Genomic DNA, 23114 nt, shown 5'->3' on the forward strand with positions numbered 1-23114 from the left:
AGTGGGACACAATGAGAGGGCAGTGAGGGATAATGATGGGACATCAGGGGACAGTGAGGGATCAAGAGGGGGCAGTATGAGTATAGTATGTAGACAGTGAGGAGTCAGCGTTGGGACCATGAAGAGGCAGTGTGGGGATGGTGTGGGGACAGAAATGAGACAATGGATACAGTGATGAGTGAGTGAGGGGACAGTGAGAAGTCAGTGTGGGGACAGAGTGGGGACAATGAGGAGAAAATGAGGGGACAGTGTGGGGACATTGTGTGGATAGGGAGGGGAAGTGAGTGCACAGCAAAGAGTCAATATGCCAACAGAGTGGAGTCAGCATGTCATTGTGGGGTCCGTGCAGGCACATGGTGAGGGCAGTGATGGGACAGTGGGCTATAGTCCGGGGACAGTATGGGTGTGCCCACCTTGAAGAGGGTGACAGTGGCGCTGTAGCACACGCTGAGCAGGAAGAGGGTGATGAAGATGGAGATGGTGGTCCACAGCCCGTCCAGCTCCCCGTCCTGGTCCTCAGCACAGCTGTCATCCAGGATCAGCTCTGGACAGGAAGGGGGTGGTCAGTACTGGGCCGGCAGAGGGGCAGATTCCCTGAGGGACAGTCACAACCCTCTGCAACCCTGGGTGCCAGCCTCAGCACCCCAGCCCTACCGCTTTGGCCAGGCCAGTGGAGGACCCACTCCCTCTCTGCTCTGCCCTGTGTTGGACCCTGTGGGGAGAAGGCGCCTTGACTGCCACACCTCCTCTTGCCCTGGGGGTCCAGGCTCTTGTGGGAGGGTCAGCGGAGAATAAAAAAGGGCCCAGAGTGACAGGGAGTGTCCCTAGTGAACAAGTGTGTGAGAGCATCAGGATAAGTTGGGTTGTGGGGGTTTTGTGCACGTCAAGAGGGGGTGTAGGTTCCCTGGGGCAGAGGAGGGCAGGTCGGTGTGGACAGTGTGTGGATGAGCTGCTGAGCAACTGATGGGCATTGGAAGGGGTGGGGACCAGGGTGTTGCCCATGGTGAGGGTTCCTAAGACTGGCTCTTCTCTGGGCACTGCAGTTGGTCCTGTGTGGGACCCAGGGTATAAGGTCTGTGTGTGTGTGTGTGTGTGTGTGTGTGTGTCTGTGTGTCTGTGTGTCTGTGTGTGTTACTGAGAAGGTGGCGGTGCTCAGCACGATGGGCTTGTTTTCAATGGATCTGAACTCAGTGTCCATGTGGAGGTCTCCAATGGTCCCTCCCCTGGGCACTCAGGGCCACCTGCCTCTGCCCCACTGGGGCACGGGGTGAGTGTCCCCATGAGTGGATGGGCCTGGCCCAGGGGGATGAACTCAGGTGGGACCTCCTCACTGGAGGTAGGGTGGGGGACTGTACATGGATGGAGTGTCATGTCTGAGGGCAAATAGGGCCTGTCTTTTCCTGACAGGACAAGCATGGCTACTGTGTTGACAAGAGCTGCCAAGCAGAGCTCTCCGCAGGCTCAGGGGACAGGGAGCCCAGGGCATGAGGACAGGCCAGTGTCCCACAACTCGGTACAGAGGTGGGAAGGTTTGCGTGCTCATTTCCCTGAGGGTTCCTGGAGGGGACAACTCCTGCCATCCCCGTCCACACACCCCAGCCCTGGCTAGCTTCTGGCTGGATTGAGGGCCCACAGGGGCTGGACCTCTGGCAAAGTGCGCTCCCCAGCCTCAGGCGGCTCCTGGCCCCACGTTGTGGCAGCCTGTGCAGCCCTCCCCACTCGAGGTGCAGAGCTCACCCACCAATGGTGACACCTTAGACTCAGAGCTGGCCTGCCCGTACCACCCAGTGCCCGGGTGTCCTGGGCTCTGTCCCGGAAAGAACCATGACAGCGTGCAGGGTCCCAGGGCAGTACTGGGTGCTTTATTTCATGCCAGGTGCCTACCCGGGGTTATGTACACAGGGATGGGGGCTCAGGCATCCTCATGGGATCCTGAGAGCCAAGGGTGGGGGGCTTGCTGGGTGCCGGGCGTGTTGCTCATTTACCCGGAGAATGGGAGAGGGATTTCTGTGTGTAGTGGTTGTGTAGAGCTTCATGCATCACCGCACATATGAAGGTGTCTCCCCGCTGCCAGCGGCTCTTGTCCACAGAGAGCTTGCTGTACAGGAAGTAGGACCCGTCCTCGTCCAGCTGGGGCGGGGTCGTGCGGTACTTGCTCTCAGGCTCCTGCTGTCCATTGCTCTGCCACTCCACATCAATGTCAGGTGGGAAGAAGTCTTTGATCAGGCATGTCAAGCTGACTGTGTTCTTGCTCAACTCCTCCCGGGATGGCGGCAGGACATACACACTGGGCTGATGGGCCTGCCCTATGGGGTAAAGGATCAGCACAGATGGTCACTATCAGGGTGGAGGACTGGTATCAATTTACAGGGCAACTCTCCCTCCCTGCAGCCCCTATGCCCTGCTGCCTACCTCTGGCCTTGGAGATGGTCCTCTCGATCGGGGATGGGAGGGCTTTGTTGTTGACTTTGCACGTGAACTGCTTCCCCTTGAGCCAGTCCTGGTGCCCAATGGGGAGGACACTGACCACACGGTAGGTGCCATTGAACTGCTCCTCACGAGGCTGAGTCTTGGCTGTTTGCATCTGCTTACCGTCCACGAACCAGCTGATCTGCACCTCAGGGTCTTCTGGGTCCAGATCCACCACCACACATGTGACCTCAGGTGTTCGGGCAATCAAGAGGGTGTCCTTGGGTTTCGGGGGAAAGATGAAGACCGAAGGCCCTCCCAGCATTTCAGGGGCTAAAATGGAAGACACAAGGATGAGGTAGCACTTCGGTGGACTTCTCCAACACCCATTAGCCCATCAGGCTGTGCCTGGGTGTGCACCATCGGCTTGGGATGCAGAGCAGGGCCCTGCTGACTCACCTGGGCATTTGGGACAATCAGGTGGGCGAGGAACTCTTCCATTTTCTCTTTTGGGCACTGCAGAGAGAGCAGACTGGGGGTTACTGGGGGCCTGGTGTGGGCACAGGTCTTGGGGTGAACTTAGGGGACCCTCGAGCAGTGGCACCCAATGGGTCCTGGGAATACAGTGGGGAATGCAGCCTGTGGTCATCTGGACCAGGCAGCCACGCCCAGAGGACACCTTCCCAGAAAGGGGAGGCCTTGAGGACGGGGACACTGAGGTGACTCCCCGGTGACGTGGGTCTGGGAGGGACAGCTGATCTGGCTTGTCCCCGAGTGGACCCCTCTCTGAGGTCCGACGTCTCACCTGGCTTGTCTACTTTAGTTTTGCTGGCCGGGTGGGCCACGTTGCAGGTGAAGGTCTCGCTGGGCCACCTGCTGGAGGGCACTGTCACCATGCTGCTGAGGGAGTAGAGCCCTGAGGACTGCAGGACGGACGGGAAGGTGTGCACACCGCTGGTCAAGGAGCCGGAATTCCAGGACACAGTTACAGGCTCGGGGAAGTAGCCTGACACCAGGCAGGCCAGGGCCACCGTGGAGCCGGAAGTGGACCCGCAGCTGGGGGCCAGTGGGAAAACCGAGGGGGCCGTGGTGGAGGCTGCAAGAGAGGAGGCTGTGAGACCCCCAGGGTCTCAGGGGTGCCTGGCCTGGGGTGGCTCTGAGCACCACGCCCACATGCTTCAGGGAGTCTGCACACCAAGCGTGCGGCCCAGCTCGCTGTGGCCACAGAAGCTGGACTCATCGGCCTGGACAGTGCTGGGTGACCACCTGGATCACATCCCCAGGGCCTCGGCCACTGGGTCCCCACTCAGGTTTTCTCTGGCTGCCCCACCTGACCACAGCCTTTGTGGGAGCCCTGACCTGGGGGCCCTGCGCCCAGTGGGCTCCTGCTGGTCTCCTGAGCCCAGGCCTGCTATCCCCGTCCAACTGCGTCTTGCCCCAGCAGGGATTTGCACTGCCCAGGCCCCTCAGGATGGAGCTCAGGATGGAGCTCTCATCCTGGGCTACCATGTGCCCTCCAGGCTCCACGATGTCTGGGTCAGCTCTGCAGCCAAGCACCTGGGCCTGGATCCCGTCCCTGCCCGAGCCGTCGGGACTGTCCCAGGCATGGCTTCCTGACGTCCCTCAGGGCAGCTCCTGCCTTGGCCCCAGCCTTTGTCACCCCTGCTCTGGGGCCCAGGCAGCTCCCACAGGCCTCCCGCACCCAGGGCTGCCCTGAGCCTGTGCGCTCCTCGGGGTGGGAGGGAGCGTGGCCCTGCCCTGGCTGTCCCCTCCTGCATGGTGACAGCAAGTAGGCTGCAGCTCAGATGCCACCACCCGGCGGCTTGTCCCCTTGGACACTGGGCCCCGCTGCTCAGCTCAGGGCCCTGAAGCTGCCCTCGCATGCCCACCATGGCTGGCAGCCCTGCCTGGGGCTCCCCATGGGCCCCTTGTTCTCCTACCTCTGGATCCTCGGCCCTGCACCCCGACACCCGGCTGGCCCTGACCCTCCTCCCGGGCCGGTCTCAAGGTCTGCAGAACTGCACTGCTGCCCTTACTGGAAACCTGTGGCTCACTCATTCCTAGAGTGGCCCCCCTTCCCCTGGGCTCCAAGGTCTTCCTGGTGAGGCTCTGCTCCCCACCCGGCCTCACTGCCTCACACTCCCTGAGTCCAGGAGGCTCAGCTGCCCTGACCCTCAGCCCCTGCATGGGCGGCGCCGGCTCAGCCGCTGCACTGTGCAGCCCCGCTGGGCGCTCAGGCCTTGGTGCTGAGATTTTGGAACAAGGTGGAACCTCCCTGCCCCCCTGGGCCTCTGAGATGGGGCATGTTCCTGGGCTTCGCTGAGCTGAGATCTGAGTGCACCCCTGCCCCTCCTGCTCTCCACCTGCCCTGCTCCCCTGCACCTGCACCCCTGCTCCCTGAGATCCTGGGGTGACCCCTGCCCCTCCTGCTACCCACCTGTCCTGCTCCCCTGCACCTGCTCCCCTGCTCCCTGAGATCCTGGGGTGATTCATGAACCACCTGCTTCCCCGCTTACCCCTGCTCCCCTGCACCTGCTCCCCTGCTTCTGGGTTCCTGGGGTGACCCCTGCCCCTCCTGCTCCCCACCTGCCCTGCTCATCTGCACTAGCTCCCTGCTGCCTGAGCTCCTGGGGTGACCCCTTCCCCTCCTGCTCCCCTACTGCCCTACTCCCCTGCACCCGATCCCTTCTCCCTGGTCTCCTGGGGTGACCCCTGCACTTCCTGTCCCCATCTGCCCCTGCTGTCTTGCACCAGCTCCCCTGATCCCTGAGCTCCTGGGGTAACCCCTGCCCCTCCTGCTCCCCACCTGCCCTGCTCCCCTACACCAGCTCCCCTGCTGCCTGAGCTCCTGCAGTGACCCCTGCTCCACCTGCCCTGCGCACCTTAACCAGCTCCCCTGCTCGCTGAGCTTTGGGGTGACCCTGCCCTGCCTGCTCCTTCACCGACCCCTGCTCTCCTGCACCAGCTCCCCTGCTCCCTGGTCTCTTGGGGTGACCCCAGTCCCTCATGCTCCCCCACTTGCCAGTTCATCTCCTCTACTCCCCATGCTCCTAGGGCTCCTGGGGTGACTTACCCCTGTCTCTCCTGCTCTCCCACCTGTCCCTGCTTCCCTGCATCAGCTCCCCTGCACCATGAGCTCCTAGGGTGACTCCTGCACCTCCTGCTCTCCCACCTGCCCTGCTTACCTGCACTACCTCCTCTGCTCCCTGATCTCCTGGCATGATCCTTGCCCTTACTGCTCCCCATCCTGCCCCTGCTCCCCAGCACCAGCTCTCCTGAGCACTGAGATCCTGGGTGACCCCTGCCCCTCCTGTTCCCCATCTGACCCTGCTCACCTGCAGCATCTCCTTGCTTCCTGCGATCCTGGGGTGACTCCTGCCCCTCCTGCTCCCCTACCTGCCCTGCTAACCTGCACCTGCTCCCCTGCTCCCTTCGCTCCTGGGGTGTCTTCTGCCCCTTCTGCTCACCCACCTGCCCCTGCTCCCCAGCATGAGCTACCCACTCCCTGTACTCCTGGATGAACCCTGCACCTCCGGTTCCCCACCTACTCTGCTCACTTACACCAGCACCCCTACACCAGCTCCCCTGCTCCCTGGGATCCTGGGGTAACCCCTGGCTCTCCTGCTCCCCCACCAGCCCCTCTCCCCTACTCCAGCTCCCCTGCACACTGAGCTCCTGGGGTCACCCTTGCCCCTCCTGCTCTCGCACCTGCTCTGTTCCCCTGCACCAGCTCCTCTGCTGCCTGGGCTCTTGGGATGATGCCTGCCCCTGTTGTTCCCCCACATGCCCTGCTCACCTGCAGCAGCTCCTTGCTTCCTGGGCTCCTAGGGTTTGGCCCCTGCCTCTCCTGCTCTCCCACCTGCCCCTGCTCCCCTGTTCCAGCTCCCCTGCTCCCTCAGCTCCTGGCGTGACCCCTACCCCTCCTGTTCCCCACCTCCCCTGCTCACTTGCACCACCTCCCCTGCACTGGCTCCACTGCTCCCTGAGCTCCTGGGGTGACCCTTCTCCCTACTGCTTCCCCATCTGCCCCTTAATCTCCTCAACTAGCCTGCTCCCTGGCTTCTGTGGTGACCACTGTCCCTCCTGCTTCCCCACCTGCCCCTTCGCCTCCTCACACCCTGATCCATAAACTCCTGGGGTGATCCCTGTCACTCCTGTTCCCCCACCTACCCCTGTCTCTTGCACCAGCTCCCCAGCTCCCTCCCTGGACTCCTGGGGTGACCCTTGTCCCCCCTGCTCCCTGACCAGCCCCTTCACCTCCTCAGGTGTGCTGCTCCCTGAGCTGGGTGACCCCTACCCCTCCTGTTCCCCAACCTTCCCTGCTCACCTGCACCAGCTCCCCTGCCCCCTGGGCTCCTGGGGTGACCTCTGCACCTCCTGCTCCCCAACCTGCCCCTGCTCCCCTACACCACCTCCCCTGCACCCTGAGCTCCTGGGGTGACCCCTGCCCCTCCTGCTCTCCCACCTGCTCTGCTCCCCTGCACCAGCCCATCTGCTCCCTGAGCTCCTGGGGTGAACCCTGCCCCTCTTGCTCTCCCACCTGCTCTGCTCCCTTGCACCAGCTCCCCTGAACCCTGAGCTCCTGGGGTGCCCCCTGTTCCTCCTACTCCTCCACCTGTGCCTGCTCTTCTACACCAACCTCCCTGCTCCCTGAGCTCCTGGGGTGACCTCTGCACCTCCTGCTCCCCCACCTGCCCCTGCTCCCCTATACCAACCTCCCTGCTCACTGAGCTCCTGGTGTGATCCCTGCAACCCTGCTCTCCAACCTGCCCCTGCGCCCTAGACCAGCCCCCCTGCTCCCTGAGCTCCTGGTGTGACCCCTGCACCCCTTGCTCCCCAACCTGCCCCTGCGCCCTACACCAGCCCCCCTGCTCCCTGAGCTCCTGGGCTGACCCCTGCCCCTTCTACTCCTCCACCTGCACCTGCTCCCCTACACCAACCTCCCTGCTCCCTGAGCTCCTGGGGTGACCTCTGCACCCCCTGCTCCCCCATCTGCCCCTGCTCCCCTACACCAGCCTCCCTGCTCTCTGAGCTCCTGGTGTGACCCCTGCACCCTCTGCTCCCCAACCTGCCCCTTGGCTCTACACCAGTCCCCCTGCTCCCTGAGCTCCTGGTGTGACCCCTGCACCCACTGCTCCCCAACCTGCCCCTGCACCCTACACCAGCCCCCCTGCTCCCTGAGCTCCTGGGCTGACACCTGCCCCTCCTGTTCTCCCACCTGCTCTGCTCCCCTGCACCAGCTCCCCTGCACCCTGAGTTCCTGGTGTGACCACTGTCCTTCCTATTCTCCCACCTGCCCTTTCTCCCCTACACCAACCTCCCTGCTCCCTGAGCTCCTGGGGTGACCCCTGCACCTCCTGCTCCCCAACCTGCCCCTGTGCCCTAAACCAGCCCCCCCTGCTCCCTGAGCTCCTGGGCTGACCCCTGCACCTCCTGCTCTCCCACTTGCTCTGCTCCCCTGCACCAGCCCCCCTGCTCCTTGAGCTCCTAGGCTGACTCCTGACCCTCCGGCTCTCCCACCTGCCCCTGCTCCCCTACACCAACCTCCCTGCTCCTTGAGCTCCTGGGGTGACTCCTGCACCTCCTGCTCACCAACCTGCCCCTGCGCCCTACACCAGCCCCCTGCTCCCTGAGCTCCTGGGGTGACCCCTGCACCTCTTGCTCTCCCCCCTGCTCTGCTCACCTGCACCTGCTCCCCTGCCCCTGTCCTCCTGGGGTGACCCCTGCCCCTCCTACTCTCCCACCTGCCCCTGATCCCCTATACCAGCTCCCCTGCACCCTGAGCTCCTGGGGTGACCCTTACCCCTCCTGCTTCCCCACCTGCCCTGGTCACCTGCACCAGCTCCTCTGCACCGTGTCCTCATGGGGTGACCCCTGCCCCTCCTACTCCCCCACCTGCCCCTGCTCCCTTACACCAGCTTCCCTGCTCCCTGGGATCCATAGGCAACCCTCTGCTCATGCTGCCCCCCGTGGCTCCTGCTCACCTATGGCTGCTCTCTCCTGGTCCCAGGATCTCCTGGACACTGCATCCCCCACCCTCCTGTCCTGGGATCTGTCCCTAGAGCTCTGTCAGCTGCACCCCAGTCTCTGTGTGCTCCAGGTCTGCCCCTGCCCTGCGTCCCACCCCCCACCCTGTGTCCCGGATTGGATCCTGCCCTCAGCCCTGGGCTCCCATCCATGTGGATCCACCCCTCAGCCCCTCTGCTGACCTGGGCTCTGGGTCCCGCAAGCCTATGCTGGTCCCCCTGCTCCACTTCAACTCACCTCTGCTCATCTGATGCAGCTCAGGGCTGCTTGGCCCTCACCTGTGACCCTCCCGGGGGCTTGAGCTGCTTCCTTAACCTGGACAGGCCCCGGGCTCCCTGGGGTGTCTTCCTCTCTTCTGGTGAGTAGCCCCCCCACATCCTCACCTGGGACCCACCTGTCCATCTAGACATTGCTCCTTCAGTGGCTCATGCAGTCTAGGCCTGGGCCCCTGCAGGTGTGATGAAGGGCAGCCCTCAGGCTCCTGCCCACCGGGCCCGTCATGTTACTTGATGGTCCAGGTCCTTCCCCCAGCCATCAGTGTGTCATGCATCCACCCATGTTGGCTGGGTGTGCTTGTCCCATCGCACTCAACCGATGTGTTCCTGGGATGTCATGTAGGCCCACGGGCGGCCTGCCTTCTCCGTTGCCGGCTCAGCTGCTGCTGCCTCCATGGGTCCTGAGGGCCTGGTGTCTCCTCAGGTCCTGTGGCTGGTTCTGCTGCCCCACCTCCCTCCCTCTGTCCTGGCTCCGGGCACACTCCACTCATCTCGGTCCAGGCTGTGGCCATGGCTTTCCTGCAGCCTCAGTCCCCCTGCAGCCTGCCCTATCCCTGCCCTGACAACCCCCCCCGCCCCAGGGCTCTTTGTGGCTGAGCTCTGTGCCCACAGCCTTCCTTCCTAGGTCCCAGCAGCCCTGGAAATATTAACATAGCTTCGAAACCAAATGGTCTGGCCTGCATCCCAGAGTTCCCTTTTCTTCTGGGTGGTTTCTGTCTTACAGGGTCTGGGGGAAGTCCACACAGAGCCAAGGACTGCTCATGTTAGTGTGTGTGGGTGGAGTATGTTAGATACCCAGGGTCCCTAGGGGTTAGCCCAGGAGGCCCAGGTCAGCCCCATGTGCTGTTGTTTGTTCAGGAAATGCCTGCAGCCTGGTCCCTCCAGCCCAGAGACACCAGCCCTCCCTGGGTCCTCAGGGACCCCAACCCTGGTGGGCTCCTCTCTGTGCCCTGACCAGCGAGCAGTGTGGCTGTAGCCCTGGGATTTGTCCTGTCCTCCCAGGAGAATGCCATCTGCCCTGTCTCCACCCATGGTGGCAGGTTGAAATAATTTAACCTAACATGGGGTGTTTGGAGGACGACCTATCTGGGCCCCCACAGCCAGCCCAGGCCATGTTGCAGCCTCAGCTGGTCTCTCTTTGGCCTCTGGAGCTGAGCTGGGAGCCTTGTGGGCTGGCCTGACCTACCCCCACATGTCCCTGCTCTGGGAGCCTGTGTGGTTGCCATCAGGGGGTCCCCACATGTCTGAAGAGTGGGGGCCTTGGCTGCCCACCCTGATCCTGTGTTGCAGCCCCGTCCAGGGTGTCCACACAAACTGCACAAGGCTTTTAGGTAGGAATCATGTGTGAAGTGCATCAGGGCTTTCATGGTCAAGCCCCCAACACACCTGCACCCCTTGAGTCCCACCCTGGAGTCGGCCCGTGCGCACGTGTGGGCCCCACACTGGCCCTGTGTGCCAAGGGAGGGGGCAGCTGGAGAAGGCTCCGTGCTGTCCCATCCCAGCTCACGTCTTTAGGAAGGCAGGGCGACTACAACAGTGAAAGGGTTGGTGGCCTGGGCATTGGGGCTGAACGAGGAAGGAGCAGGTGAGCAGAGGGGCTCTTGTGTGGAAGGAAGGAATTGTGCAGGGACTGTGGTGGGGGAGCCCGGGGATAGCAGCTGGCAGAGCAGAGCTGACCAGGCAGCACCATGGATAGGGCCTGCATGGGGGACGCGGGGCACAGCTGCCTGGGCCAGGGCTCCGGGATGGGCCTGCAGGGGCGGTGAGCACCACGTCCGCCATGCCCTTGACCTCAGTGGGATGTACTAGCACTGGCTCCTCGTGCCTACCCACCAGAGCACCCCCATGCTAGCTGTCAATCACAGCGAACCTGGGCACCCGGTCAGGCTCTGGGCCATGTGGAAACTCCTTTCTGCTCTCTCACCTATGGCCCTGAGCCTGTTCTGAAAGAGCACGGTCTTCGGGTTATAGGGTTACAGAAGCAGGGACGGGGAGGAGAAAGCAGCTCGGCAGGGAAGTCGCTGGTGCTAGATGGCGTCGTGGGTGACACAGGCTGATGGCCCTCCATGTGGGCAGTGAGTGATGGGTAGACCTTCAAGTCCTGTCCATCATCCTATGGTCTCATGTATCTTAAAGTCATGGACTATGTGTACTTTTCTACCCTGAGTACTTGGCACTAAGGCTCTTAGTTCATCTTGATTCGAGTTAATTGAGCTTTTGGATGTTTATATTCATGTCTTTCATCAAACGTCAGAATTTGTCAGTCCTTATTTCTTCAAATGGTCTCTCTGCTTTTTTCTGCCTTTTTTTTTCTGGGACTCCCACAAACAGTATGCAGATCCACTTGATGGCATCTCATAGGCCTATTCACTTTTATTCAATCTTTTTTCATTCTGTTCCTCAGATTTGTTCATTCAATTGTCCCATTTTCTGGTTCATTGACTCTTCTCAAGGAATCATTGCTAAAATCTGCTTTTTAAAAAAATATATTTTTATATTTTATTTTATTTTATTTTATTTTAATTTATTTATTTTTATTTTTTTTTATTTTTTATTTTTTTTTATTTTTTATTTTTTTTTTTTATTGGTGTTCAATTTACTAACATACAGAATAACACCCAGTGCCCGTCACCCATTCACTCCCACCCCCCGCCCTTAATTTATTTATTTTTAAATATTTTTTTTTCATTTTTTTTTATTGGTGTTCAATTTCCTTTTTTTTTTTTTTTTATTTTAATTTATTTTTTTATTGGTGTTCAATTTACTAACATACAGAATAACACCCAGTGCCCGTCACCCATTCACTCCCACCCCCCGCCCTCCTCCCCTTCTACCACCCCTAGTTCGTTTCCCAGAGTTAGCAGTCTTTACGTTCTGTCTCCCTTTCTGATATTTCCCACACATTTCTTCTCCCTTCCCTTATTTTCCCTTTCACTATTATTTATATTCCCCAAATGAATGAGAACATATAATGTTTGTCCTTCTCCGACTGACTTACTTCACTCAGTATAATACCCTCCAGTTCCATCCACGTTGAAGCAAATGGTGGGTATTTGTCATTTCTAATAGCTGAGTAATATTCCATTGTATACATAAACCACATCTTCTTTATCCATTCATCTTCTGATGGACACCGAGGCTCCTTCCACAGTGTGGCTATCGTGGCCATTGCTGCTAGAAACATCGGGGTGCAGGTGTCCCGGCGTTTCATTGCATTTGTATCTTTGGGGTAAATCCCCAACAGTGCAATTGCTGGGTCGTAGGGCAGGTCTATTTTTAACTGTTTGAGGAACCTCCACACAGTTTTCCAGAGTGGCTGCACCAGTTCACATTCCCACCAACAGTGTAAGAGGGTTCCCTTTTCTCCGCATCCTCTCCAACATTTGTTGTTTCCTGCCTTGTTAATTTTCCCCATTCTCACTGGTGTGAGGTGGTATCTCATTGTAGTTTTCATTTGTATTTCCCTGATGGCAAGTGATGCAGAGCATTTTCTCATATGCATGTTGGCCATGTCTATGTCTTCCTCTGTGAGATTTCTGTTCATGTCTTTTGCCCATTTCATGATTGGATTGTTTGTTTCTTTGGTGTTGAGTTTAATAAGTTCTTTATAGATCTTGGAAACTAGCCCTTTATCTGATATGTCATTTGCAAATATCTTCTCCCATTCTGTAGGTTGTCTTTGAGTTTTGTTGACTGTATCCTTTGCTGTGCAAAAGCTTCTTATCTTGATGAAGTCCCAATAGTTCATTTTTGCTTTTGTTTCTTTTGCCTTCGTGGATGTATCTTGCAAGAAGTTACTATGGCCGAGTTCAAAAAGGGTGTTGCCTGTGTTCTTCTCTAGGATTTTGATGGAATCTTGTCTCACATTTAGATCTTTCATCCATTTTGAGTTTATCTTTGTGTATGGTGAAAGAGAGTGGTCTAGTTTCATTCTTCTGCATGTGGATGTCCAATTTTCCCAGCACCATTTATTGAAGAGACTGTCTTTCTTCCAATGGATAGTCTTTCCTCCTTTATCGAATATTAGTTGCCCATAAAGTTCAGGGTCCACTTCTGGATTCTCTATTCTGTTCCACTGATCTATGTGTCTGTTTTTGTGCCAGTACCACACTGTCTTGATGACCACAGCTTTGTAGTACAACCTGAAATCTGGCATTGTGATGCCCCCAGATATGGTTTTCTTTTTTAAAATTCCCCTGGCTATTCGGGGTCTTTTCTGATTCCACACAAATCTTAAAATAATTTGTTCTAACTCTCTGAAGAAAGTCCATGGTATTTTGATAGGGATTGCATTAAACGTGTATATTGCCCTGGGTAACATTGACATTTTCACAATATTAATTCTGCCAATCCATGAGCATGGAATATTTTTCCATCTCTTTGTGTCTTCCTCAATTTCTTTCAGAAGTGTTCTATAGTTTTGAGGGTATAGATCCTTTACATCTTTGGTGAGGTTTATTCCTAGGTATCTTATGCTTTTGGGTGCAATTGTAAATGGGATTGACTCCTTAATTTCTCTTTCTTCAGTCTCATTGTTAGTGTATAGAAATGCCACTGACTTCTGGGCATTGATTTTGTATCCTGCCACGCTACCGAATTGCTGTATGAGTTCTAGCAATCTTGGGGTGGAGACTTTTGGGTTTTCTATGTACAGTATCATGTCATCGGCGAAGAGGGAGAGTTTGACTTCTTCTTTGCCAATTTGAATGCCTTTAATGTCTTTTTGTTGTCTGATTGCTGAGGCTAGGACTTCCAGTACTATGTTGAATAGCAGTGGTGAGAGTGGACATCCCTGTCTTGTTCCTGATCTTAGGGGAAAGGCTCCCAGTGCTTCCCCATTGAGAATGATATTTGCTGTGGGCTTTTCGTAGATGGCTTTTAAGATGTCGAGGAATGTTCCCTCTATCCCTACACTCTGAAGAGTTTTGATCAGGAATGGATGCTGTATTTTGTCAAATGCTTTCTCTGCATCCAATGAGAGGATCATATGGTTCTTGGTTTTTCTCTTGCTGATATGATGAATCACATTGATTGTTTTACGGGTGTTGAACCAGCCTTGTGTCCCAGGGATAAATCCTACTTGGTCATGGTGAATAATTTTCTTAATGTACTGTTGGATCCTATTGGCCAGTATCTTGTTGAGAATTTTTGCATCCATGTTCATCAGGGATATTGGTCTGTAATTCTCCTTTTTGGCGGGGTCTTTGTCTGGCTTTGGAATTAAGGTGATGCTGGCTTCATAGAACGAATTTGGAAGTACTCCATCTCTTTCTATCTTTCCAAACAGCTTTAGGAGAATAGGTATGATTTCTTCTTTAAACGTTTGATAAAATTCTCCTGGGAAGCCATCTGGCCCTGGACTCTTGTGTCTTGGGAGGTTTTTGATGTCTGCTTCAATTTCCTCCCTGGTTATTGGCCTGTTCAGGTTTTCTATTTCTTCCTGTTCCAGTTTTGGTAGTTTGTGGCTTTCCAGGAATGCGTCCATTTCTTCTAGATTGCTTAATTTATTGGCGTATAGCTGTTCATAATATGTTTTTAAAATCGTTTGTATTTCCTTGGTGTTGGTAGTGATCTCTCCTTTCTCATTCATGATTTTATTAATTTGAGTCTTCTCTCTCTTCTTTTTAATAAGGCTGGCTAATGGTTTATCTATCTTATTAATTCTTTCAAAGAACCAACTCCTGGTTCTGTTGATCTGTTCCACAGTTCTTCTGGTCTCGATTTCGTTGAGTTCTGCTCGAATCTTTATTAACTCCCTTCTTCTCTTGGGTGTAGGATCTATTTGCTGTTTTTTCTCTAGCTCCTTTATGTGTAAGGTTAGCTTTTGTATTTGAGTTCTTTCCAGTTTTTGAATGGATGCTTGTATTGCGATGTATTTCCCCCTTAGGACTGCTTTTGCTGCATCCCAAAGATTTTGAACGGTTGTATCTTCATTCTCATTAGTTTCCATGAATCTTTTTAATTCTTCCTTAATTTCCTGGTTGACCCTTTTATCTTTTAGCAGGATGGTCCTTAACCTCCATGTGTTTGAGGTCCTTCCAAACTTCTTGTTGTGATTTAGTTCTAATTTCAAGGCATTATGGTCCGAGAATATGCAGGGGACAATCCCAATCTTTTGGTATCGGTTCAGACCCGATTTGTGACCCAATATGTGGTCTATTCTGGAGAAAGTTCCATGTGCGCTTGAGAAGAATGTGTATTCGGTTGAGTTTGGATGTAAAGTTCTGTAGATATCTGTGAAATCCATCTGGTCCAGTGTATCATTTAAAGCTCTAGTTTCTTTGGAGATGTTTTGCTTAGAAGACCTATCGAGTATAGAAAGAGCTAGATTGAAGTCACCAAGTATAAGTGTATTATTATCTAAGTATTTCTTCACTTTGGTTAATAATTGATTTATATATTTGGCAGCTCCCACATTCGGAGCATATATATTGAGGATTGTTAAGTCCTCTTGTTGAATAGATCCTTTAAGTATGATATAGTGTCCCTCTTCATCTCTCACTACAGTCTTTGGGGTAAATTTTAGTTTATCTGATATAAGGATGGCTACCCCTGCTTTCTTTTGAGGACCATTCGAATGGTAAATGGTTCTCCAACCTTTTATTTTCAGGCTGTAGGTGTCCTTCTGTCTAAAATGAGTCTCTTGTAGACAGCAAATAGATGGGTCCTGCTTTTTTATCCAGTCTGAAACCCTGCGCCTTTTGATGGGGTCATTAAGCCCGTTCACATTCAGAGTTACTATTGAGAGATATGAGTTTAGTGTCATCATGATATCTATTCAGTCTTTGTTTTTGTGGACTGTTCCACTGAACTTCTTCTTAAAGGGGAATTTTAAGAGTCCCCCTTAAAATTTCTTGCAGAGCTGGTTTGGAGGTCACATATTCTTTTAGTTGCTGCCTGTCTTGGAAGCTCTTTATCTCTCCTTCCATTTTGAATGAGAGCCTTGCTGGATAAAGTATTCTTGGTTGCATGTTCTTCTCCTTTAGGACCCTGAATATATCCTGCCAGCCCTTTCTGGCCTGCCAGGTCTCTGTGGAGAGGTCTGCTGTTACCCTAATGCTCCTGCCCATAAAGGTCAGGGATTTCTTGTCTCTTGCTGCTTTAAGGATCTTCTCCTTATCTTTGGAATTTGCAAGCTTCACAATTAAATGTCGAGGTGTTGAACGGTTTTTATTGATTTTAGGGGGGGATCTCTCTATTTCCTGGATCTGAATGCCTGTTTCCCTTCCCAGATTAGGAAAGTTTTCAGCTAGAATTTGTTCAAATACATATTCTGGCCCTCTGGCCCTTTCGGTGCCCTCGGGAACTCCAATTAAACGTAGGTTTTTCTTCCTCAGGCTGTCGTTTATTTCCCTTAATCTATCTTCATGGTCTTTTAGTTGTTTGTCTCTTTTTTCCTCAGTTTCCCTCTTTGCTATCAACTTGTCTTCTATGTCACTCACTCGTTCTTCCACCTCGTTAACCCTCGTCGTTAGGACTTCTAGTTTGGATTGCATCTCATTCAATTGATTTTTAATTTCTGCCTGATTAGCTCTAAATTCTGCAGTCATGAAGTCTCTTGAGTCCTTTATGCTTTTTTCTAGAGCCACCAGTAGCTGTATAATAGTGCTTCTGAATTGGCTTTCTGACATTGAATTGTAATCCAGATTTTGTAACTCTGTGGGAGAGAGGACTGTTTCTGATTCTTTCTTTTGAGGTGAGGTTTTCCTTCTAGTCATTTTGCTCAGTGCAGAGTGGCCAAAAGCAAATTGTATTGGGAAAAAGAGAAAAAGAGAGGAGAGAAAGAAGGATAGAAAAGAGAAAGAGAAAAAAAAAGGGAAGAAAAGAAAAAAAAACGAGAAAAAAAAAAGAAGAAAAAGAGAAAGAAAAAGAAAGGAGAAAAAAAGGGGGTGGGGGAAGGAAACAAATCAAAAAGCAAAACAAAACAAAAACAAAAACAAACAAACAAACAAAAAGAACCACAGGGGAGTATCTTCTGATTCTGTGTTCTTTAAGTCCCTTGGCTTCTCCTGGAAGTTGTCCGTCCCGCTGGTGTTCTGGGGGAGGGGCCTGCTGTGCTGATTTTCAGGTGTTAGCAGTTGGGGGAGCTGCTGTGCCCCTGCCTGGTGCAGGGCTCAGTGGGGGTTGTTTACCCCGTGAGGCCGCAGGAGGAACAGCCCCAGTGGCGGGTCAGCTCTGGAAACCTGGATTCAGCTCCGGCAGGAACTCCGTCTGCAGGGCCTGGAGGCTCCGGGCGGGGCCGCTGATGTGCTCAGCTGGGGCAGGAGCGTCCTCGCTGTCCTGGGCCCTCCCGGCCTCTGCCTGTCCCGGGGGGAGGCGGGATCCTGGGCTGTGTCCCGGCGCCCTGTGCTCCGGAGCCTGCGCTGGTGGATTCGCGCTCCCGGGCCGCGCAGCCCCCTCCGCGGAGCCGCCGCCCGAGCCCCTCCGAGCTGCTCCTGGAACCGCGCAGCCCCCTCCGCACGGAGCCTCTTCCTCTGCCCGAGCCCCTCCGAGCTGCTCCCGGGGCCGCGCAGCCCCCTCCGCGGAGCCGCCCCCGAGCCCCCCCGAGCTGCTCCGGGTCCCGCCGGGTCCCGCCGTGCGCGCTGCAGCCCTTAGGGAGCTCGGCGCACTCTCCTGGGCGCGCAGTTGCTCTGTTACTGTCCCCGGGAGCCCGAGGGCATCCCCGCCCTCCTGGGTCCTGCTCCACCTCCCCGCGAGCCCCTTTCCCCCGGGAAGGTCGGTGCAGCTCCTGCTTCTCCGGGACGGGGCTCTCCTGTCCTGGGGACACTCACCCCGGCCTCAGCCCGGCTCCTCGCGGGGCCCCTCCCCCTTGGAGGCCTTTGTTTCTTTATTTCTTTTTCCCCGTCTTCCTACCTTGATAGAAGCGCGAACTCTTCTCACTGTTGCATTCCAGCTGGTCTCTCTTTAAATCTCAGGCCGAATTCATAGATTTTCAGGGTAATTTGAAGGTTTTCTAGGTAGTTTGGTGGAGACAGGTGATTTGGAGACCCTACTCTTCCGCCATCTTGCTCCTCCCCCCCCTAGGTTAGCATTTAGAATCTGGTGTTCAATTTCCTAACATACAGAATAACACCCAGTGCCCGTCACCCATTCACTCCCACCCCCCGCCCACCTCCCCTTCCAACACCCCTAGTTCGTTTCCCAGAGTTAGCAGTCTTTACGTTCTGTCTCCCTTTCTGATATTTCCCACACATTTCTTCTCCCTTCCCTTATTTTCCCTTTCACTATTATTTATATTCCCCAAATGAATGAGAACATATAATGTTTGTCCTTCTCCGACTGACTTACTTAACTCAGCATAATACCCTCCAGTTCCATCCACGTTGAAGCAAATGGTGGGTATTTGTCATTTCTAATAGCTGAGTAATATTCCATTGTATACATAAACCACATCTTCTTTATCCATTCATCTTTCGTTGGACACCGAGGCTCCTTCCACAGTTTGGCTATAGTGGCCATTGCTGCTAGAAACATCGGGGTGCAGGTGTCCCGGCGTTTCATTGCATTTGTATCTTTGGGGTAAATCCCCAACAGTGCAATTGCTGGGTCGTAGGGCAGGTCTATTTTTAACTGTTTGAGGAACCTCCACACAGTTTTCCAGAGTGGCTGCACCAGTTCACATTCCAACCAACAGTGTATGAGGGTTCCCTTTTCTCCGCATCCTCTCCAACATTTGTTGTTTCCTGCCTTGTTAATTTTCCCCATTCTCACTGGTGTGAGGTGGTATCTCATTGTAGTTTTGATTTGTATTTCCCTGATGGCAAGTGATGCAGAGCATTTTCTCATGTGCATGTTGGCCATGTCTATGTCTTCCTCTGTGAGATTTCTGTTCATGTCTTTTGCCCATTTCATGATTGGATTGTTTGTTTCTTTGGTGTTGAGTTTAATAAGTTCTTTATAGATCTTGGAAACTAGCCCTTTATCTGATATGTCATTTGCAAATATCTTCTCCCATTCTGTAGGTTGTCTTTGAGTTTTGTTGACTGTATCCTTTGCTGTGCAAAAGCTTCTTATCTTGATGAAGTCCCAATAGTTCATTTTTGCTTTTCTTTTGCCTTCGTGGATGTATCTTGCAAGAAGTTACTATGGCCGAGTTTAAAAAGGGTGTTGCCTGTGTTCTTCTCTAGGATTTTGATGGAATCTTGTCTCACATTTAGATCTTTCATCCATTTTGAGTTTATCTTTGTGTATGGTGAAAGAGAGTGGTCTAGTTTCATTCTTCTGCATGTGGATGTCCAATTTTCCCAGCACCATTTATTGAAGAGACTGTCTTTCTTCCAATGGATAGTCTTTCCTCCTTTATCGAATATTAGTTGCCCATAAAGTTCAGGGTCCACTTCTGGATTCTCTATTCTGTTCCACTGATCTATGTGTCTGTTTTTGTGCCAGTACCACACTGTCTTGATGACCACAGCTTTGTAGTACAACCTGAAATCTGGCATTGTGATGCCCCCAGATATGGTTTTCTTTTTTAAAATTCCCCTGGCTATTCGGGGTCTTTTCTGATTCCACACAAATCTTAAAATAATTTGTTCTAACTCTCTGAAGAAAGTCCATGGTATTTGTTCATTCAATTTGTCCCATTTTCTGGTTCATTGACTCTTCTCAAGGAATCATTGCTAAAATCTGCTTTTTTAAAAAATATATTTTTATATTTTATTTTATTTTATTTTATTTTATTTTAATTTATTTATTTTTAAATATTTTTATTTTTTAACTGAACAAAAGGCATTTATATATGGTCTCATTCATTTGATGAATATAAAATGGGATGAGCACTGGGTGTTATTCTATATGTTTCAAATTGAACACCAATAAAAAATAAATTTATAAAAAATAAAAAAATATGTTAAAAAAAAGAAAAAAGTAAAATCTGCTTTGAATCTTTTTTTTAACGTTCTTAGTTTATTAATCCTCTCATGAAAAATCTGCACAATCACCACAGATAAAGCCACTGCAGAATCTTTACTCCTTCTGTTGTCCAATCTCCAGCTCACTTTTTGCCAGCACCAACGTTGGCTTTTGCAGTCCCCCTGACTTTCTTCATTCTGTTTTTACGTTCTTTGCGCTGTTTTCTTGAAGTCTTTTTCTTCTCATACAGGCCATGTCTTGCAAGTCTATGTTTGGGTTCATTTTTCTTTGCATAATCCAAGGAATCATAAATCATCCCAAAGCCAGTTGTCTTGCCACCACCAAAATGGGTTCTGAATCCAAATACAAATATGACATCTGGTGTGGTCTTGTACATTTTGGCTAGTTTTTCCCGTATTTCTGTCTTAGGTACTGTTGCCTTCCCGGGGTGAAGAACATCAATGACCATCTGTTTCCGCTGAAGCAGTCGGTTGGTCATGAACTTCCTGGTCCGGATAGTTACTGTGTCATTCATGATGGCGGCCGAGCTTCAAGCAGCCGGGGAGGAAAAGAGCAAATCTGCTTTGAATCTATCTAGTGAATTATTCATTTCAGCTACTGTACTTTTCACATCCCAAATTTTTTTTTAATTTTTAAAATTTATTTATGATAGTCACACAGAGAGAGAGACAGAGGCAGAGATACAAGCAGAGGGAGAAGCAGGCTCCATGCACCAGGAGCCCGATGTGGGATTCGATCCCGGGTCTCCAGGATCGCGCCCTGGGCCAAAGGCAGGCGCCAAACCCCTGCACCACCCAGGGATCCCTGACATCCCAAATTTATTCTTGGTTTCTTTTTAGATTTTTTTTTAGTGGAGTTAAATTTGCCAACATATAGCATAACACCCAGTGCTTATCCTATCAAGTGCCTCCCTCAGTGCCCATCATCCAATCACCCCCATCCCCTGGCGACCTCCCTTTTCACCACCCCTTGTTCATTTCCCAGAGTTAGAAGTCTCTCATGTTCTGTCTCCCTTTCTGATATTTCCCACTCATTTTTTCTCCTTCCCCCTTTATTCCCTTTTAGATTTTCTATTTCTTTATTGATATTTACATTTTGTTCATACATCATTTTCTTGAATTTCTCCACATCCGCCTATAGTTCTTTGAGTATCTTTAAGGTGGTTGTTTTAAATCTTTAGTAGGTTCACCATCAGTGTTTTCTGGGGACAGTTTCTGTTGATTTTGTTTTCTTTCAAGTCAGCCATACTTTCCTGTTTATTTCTATGCCTTGTGATCTTGTTGTTGTTGAATATTGGACATTTAGATTTATCGTGTTAACTCCAGAAGTCAGATTCTTCTTCCTTGAGGTTATTTTTGTGTTGTTATTGTTTATTTTTTCCTCTTTGTTGTAGGCTCTCTCTGTGTTAAGTGTCACCATGAGGTGTAAACCTAATGTCTTCTGAAGTCTCTTCTGAATCTGAGGCTTTGCTTGGCATTTGCAGTCACTTTCTTAATATACAGGTATATGTGCTTGCTTTTGAATATCTTATTCTTTGATATCTGCTTCCCAAAAAGTGAAAAAGAGAGAAGTAAAGTGAGCAGGCAAAAGTGCTTACCCTTGTTCCCTGGATATCATTTCAACCAGAAGAGGAAGGGACGTGCAACATTGGCTTCCCTCTTCTTGTCTACAGTCTGACCAGAGAATTGATCCCTTCTTTTTGGAGGAAAGAGTCCTTTTGGCATACTCTGACTCTTGTAAGTTCTGTGCAGACCACTCCAGGCACGTGTGCACAGCTGCCTGACACGGGGCTGGGGGCTGGGGGCTGGGATCTGGGATCTGGGTAGCTGCTACTGTGCTAAATAAGAGCTAAAATTGACCAAACTTAGGCACATTTACTATCCAGGACTTCTCTTAGAAGTTGCAAGCTTTCAGCAGACTCCACAGTTCCAAAATCATACAGATTCTGTGGGAACAGTTGTTGTCTACGTGGAGACATAGATTTCTGGTGCTTCCTACTCTGCCATCTTCCCAGAAATTTCTTCTCTCCCCGTTCTTTATGTAGCTCTTCTTCCATTACCCAAACTGCCTGCCCTGATGAACAACAGTACCTTTAAACCCTCTGCCAGTTGTAGTGGCAGGAGCCTTCTATAACCCTCATCGGTGGATCCACTTCAGGGTCTCTGGTTGGGGAGTTTTCTCTGAGTGCACAGTGAACCCTCCAAAACTGGACTTTCCCAGCTTTTCCCACACTTCTGCAGAGTTCAATGCCTGACATCCTGCATTCCCTATCACACATAGTGATCCTGCATTCATCATGGCACCCATCATGAATGGGTTCCCATAAAACTGGCTTATTATAGGTGTTTTCTGGGCTCTCCAGTATGTATCTAGGGTTGACACTGCTTGATGATGGAGTATGGACTCTGGATAGTTGGAGGCAATGATAAACTGGTTCCCAAAGTGACTTTTTCAGTTTGGTTTTCCAATAGTAACTCATGCATGAAATCTGCTGTAGATCCACATCCTAACACTTGGTTTGGTCAGACTTCTTCATGTTTGCTGACATTACTTTGCTAAGGTGATATTCTTTTTTTATAATAAATTTATTTATTTATTTATTTTAACCCTTTATTTTTTATTATTTTTTAATAATAAATTTATTTTTTATTGGTGTTCAATTTACCAACATACAGAATAACACCCAGTGCTCATCCCGTCAAGTGCCCCCCTCAGTGCCCGTCACCCATTCACCCCCACCCCCACCCTCCTCCCCTTCCATCACCCCTAGTTCATTTCCCAGAGTTAGGAGTCTTTATGTTCTGTATCCCTTTCTGATATTTCCCACACATTTCTTCTCCTTCCCCTTATATTCCCTTTCACTAAATTTATTTTTTATTTGTGTTCAATTTGCCAACATACATTCTTTTTTTTAATAATAAATTTATTTTTTATTGGTGTTCAATTTGCCAACATTCTGCTCTTGAGTTGAATTTCCTCTCATTGCTGGTGAAGCTGACATCTTTTTTATATGACTACTGGCTTTATGTATTTCTCTTCTCCAACATGTCTACTTATGCCTTTTGGCCTTGTTTTCTTTCTTTCTTCTTTCTTTCTTTCTTTCTTTCTTTCTTTCTTTCTTTCTTTCTTTCTCTTTCTTTTTTAAAAAATATTTTATTTACTTGTTCATCACACACACACACACAGACAGAGACAGAGACACAGGCAGAGGGAGAAGAAGACTCCATGCGGGGAGCCCAATGTAGGACTTGATCCCAGGACCCCAGGGTCACACCCTGAGCCAAAAGCAGGCACTAAACCCCTAAGTCACCCAGGCATTCCTTGGCCTTGTTTTCAACATTCTTGTCTTTTCTTGCTTTCCATGAACTATTTGTTTACTACTGAAAACATTCCTTTGCCAAATGTATTTTCCAAGGTTGTAACTCATCTTTTATTTTTAAAGAAGTGTCTTTTGATGTGCTTTATGTATACAATGGAATATTACTCAGCCTCTAGAAATGACAAATGCCCACCATTTGTTTCGAGGTGGAT

At 51.5% G+C, this 23114-nt stretch overlaps 1 protein-coding gene and 1 gene segment (V, D, J or C); both read right to left on the bottom strand.

The window, feature by feature from the left end:
* Positions 1-1833: 1833 nt before the first annotated feature.
* Positions 1834-8861, bottom strand: LOC119869019. The segment is given in 5 exon segments: positions 1834-2306; positions 2413-2742; positions 2869-2925; positions 3215-3505; positions 8831-8861. Coding segments are annotated over 5 exon segments (1023 nt in total).
* A 10735-nt stretch (positions 8862-19596) lies between these two features.
* LOC100855538 (40S ribosomal protein S24-like) lies at positions 19597-20139 on the bottom strand. Its single transcript, XM_038545966.1, has one exon. It carries the CDS (start codon positions 20095-20097, stop codon positions 19705-19707), a length of 393 nt encoding a protein of 130 aa, XP_038401894.1. The 5' UTR covers positions 20098-20139; the 3' UTR covers positions 19597-19704.
* Between the last annotated feature and the right edge of the window lie 2975 nt (positions 20140-23114).

The sequence above is a fragment of the Canis lupus genome, chromosome 8, assembly GCF_011100685.1.
Source record: "Canis lupus familiaris isolate Mischka breed German Shepherd chromosome 8, alternate assembly UU_Cfam_GSD_1.0, whole genome shotgun sequence".
Lineage (NCBI taxonomy): Eukaryota > Metazoa > Chordata > Mammalia > Carnivora > Canidae > Canis > Canis lupus.